Raw genomic sequence first — 2098 nt, 5'->3', positions numbered from 1 at the left:
CCTGTGGTTGCCGCACCAGCACGGCTGGCCCAGAGGAGCAGCTCAGTGTCGTGGGGGAGGGGGAACAGGAGGCCCGGCCCACCGCGCCTACCGCCTGGGCTGCATGTATGTTTAATGATGTCTATTATTCCTGTTTTGTCTCTGGAAGAGGCTGAGCAGCTGACAGGATCCGAGAACAGCCTGGAGAGCTGGGCAGCAGGCCTACGCCACTCCAGCCTGGCCCGGAGGCCCCCGGGGAGCTCCTACCCCTCCTGCAGGCCCAGCCCTGGCAGCCTCACAAGACCTGCTACCCTTCACCCCAAGAGGCACTTTCTCCAGGAGGCCTTCTCCACGGCTCATCTTAGCCTGCGGTTCACATCCCACCTCTGCTCACGAGCTGTGCAGGGCGCGGCAGGCCACTGCACGGGACAGGCTGCTGGGACGGCCCTGCACACCCAGGGCTGAGAACACCTGCTGTCCCTCCTTGGCACCATGCCAAAACCCCCAGCCCACCTTCCATGGCAAAGGCTACTGGTTCCTGTTGGGAGGATACATTATAAGGGCTTCTGGAGTTGCTGCCCAACTCCGCAGCCAGGCCTGGTCCCCAGGTCCCCACATTTTCCCCAGCTTGAGCCGGTCTGATCATTAGGCTCATTGCTGCCCACGGACCAAACCTGACACGAGTTCAGAAAACGAACAAAGTTGACCTCACTCTGAACAGGAAGTGTCCTCATCCTTTATTCCAGAGAGCGCCCAGATCAGAGGGCTGAGAAAATACCCCAAACCCCAATGCCCCCTAGCTGTCTGCACAGGGCCTGGGCTGCCAGGAGGGGTGGCCCTTCAGGACCTGCAGGCTGTGGAGGGCATGAACCGGGTCTTTAAACTCACTGACTCTAGTTTCCATCACTGGGCAGCCGGGGGACAAAAGGGGGGAAGGGTTTTTGCCCTGGGAGGCTCCTTCTTGGGTACCAGAAAAGCTGCAGCAGCAGAGGAGCCAAAGTACCCCTACAGTAACACCATCTCTGGTTCCCACGCAGGCCCTGGCTGGGAGGTAAGGGGGCAGCGTGCTCTCTGTGCCCAACCAGGGCTAGGTGTAGGGCGCAGGCCCAGGGATCCAAACTCAGAAGCCCCACCCAAGGGGGCTAGGCTCATGGGAAATGCCTCCAGCCCAACCTAAGACCCCCACCCTCAGTCCCACACTCTTTATTATTTGTCTACTGAAGAAACTTCTAGAAAAAGCAGACTTAAGAGACCCTTCCCGGAATACATGTATTTGTATTCTTCCTGTTTGGGTTTCAGTGTGTCCCATTGGGTCCGACTCCCCAGGAGACAGGTGGGTGGCCGGGCCGGCCCAGGCTACTTCTTGACAATCTGGATGACATCTTCGTGCTCCATGGTGTGGGTCAGGCCCACCCGCTGCGGGCTGTACTTGGTGCTGGTGCCCTGGGGAAACAGGCAGAGGGGCGACGTCAGTCAGTCCTGACCAAGGCCAAGTCTGGGGAGCTACTACTAGAGGAGGGTGGGCATCCCAGCAGCAGTGAACACCACAGGCCTCAGACACCGGACTCCCCAGCGGTCTGATCACCTCTGGGTCCTAAGATGGGGAGGCCTGTGTCCAGTTTGGGGCAGCATGCACAGGTGGAGTGGGAAAGACATAGACATGCGGTCCCACATAGGAGCACAGGGACGCTGCACAGGAGTGGGGGCACCGTGCTCCCTCCTGCCCCAGGGCGATGTTGGGCATGCCACCCACCCTCACTCACCCACACCAGCGCATACTTGAACTGGCTGGCAAGCGACCGGTGGATGCGGTGGCACTAGTGGGAGGACAGAAGAGTCAGCAGGGAGTGAATTCCATCCAATCCCACCAAGCAATCCCGAAGGCGGGCCCTCACGCAGCCTCACTCACGGCCAGGTCTGCCAGGGGCTGGGGCCTGGCTGGCTGTCAGCGCCCTCTGCCCACCTTGCCTGACAACAGACAGCCCTGACAGATGCTTTCAGGCCACCACACCTCAGCCTGGTCGCCGTGCTTGGTCACTGTCTCTTATGCCTTCTGCCCACAGCTGTGACCCGGGGCCTCCCACATCCCATCATCCACCCTCCACCCTCAGCCGGTGGG

The 2098-nt window shown here is 60.6% G+C and overlaps 1 protein-coding gene across 1 annotated transcript in view; it reads right to left on the bottom strand.

The window, feature by feature from the left end:
- Positions 1–693: 693 nt before the first annotated feature.
- Positions 694–2098, bottom strand: part of DRG2 (developmentally regulated GTP binding protein 2) — a gene marked incomplete at its 5' end in the record, with an annotated part of 25243 nt that continues 23838 nt past the window's right edge. Inside the window, 2 exons of the mRNA XM_015570622.1 lie at positions 694–1422; positions 1743–1796. Of these exons, the coding sequence (XP_015426108.1) occupies positions 1336–1422; positions 1743–1796 (141 nt within the window). The remainder of the gene's footprint in view (positions 1423–1742; positions 1797–2098) is intronic.

Source organism: Myotis davidii, unplaced genomic scaffold (assembly GCF_000327345.1).
Source record: "Myotis davidii unplaced genomic scaffold, ASM32734v1 scaffold207, whole genome shotgun sequence".
In the NCBI taxonomy this organism is placed as follows: domain Eukaryota; kingdom Metazoa; phylum Chordata; class Mammalia; order Chiroptera; family Vespertilionidae; genus Myotis; species Myotis davidii.
The sequence above is the reverse complement of the archived record's forward strand: the minus strand, read 5'-3'. Positions and strand labels throughout refer to the sequence as shown.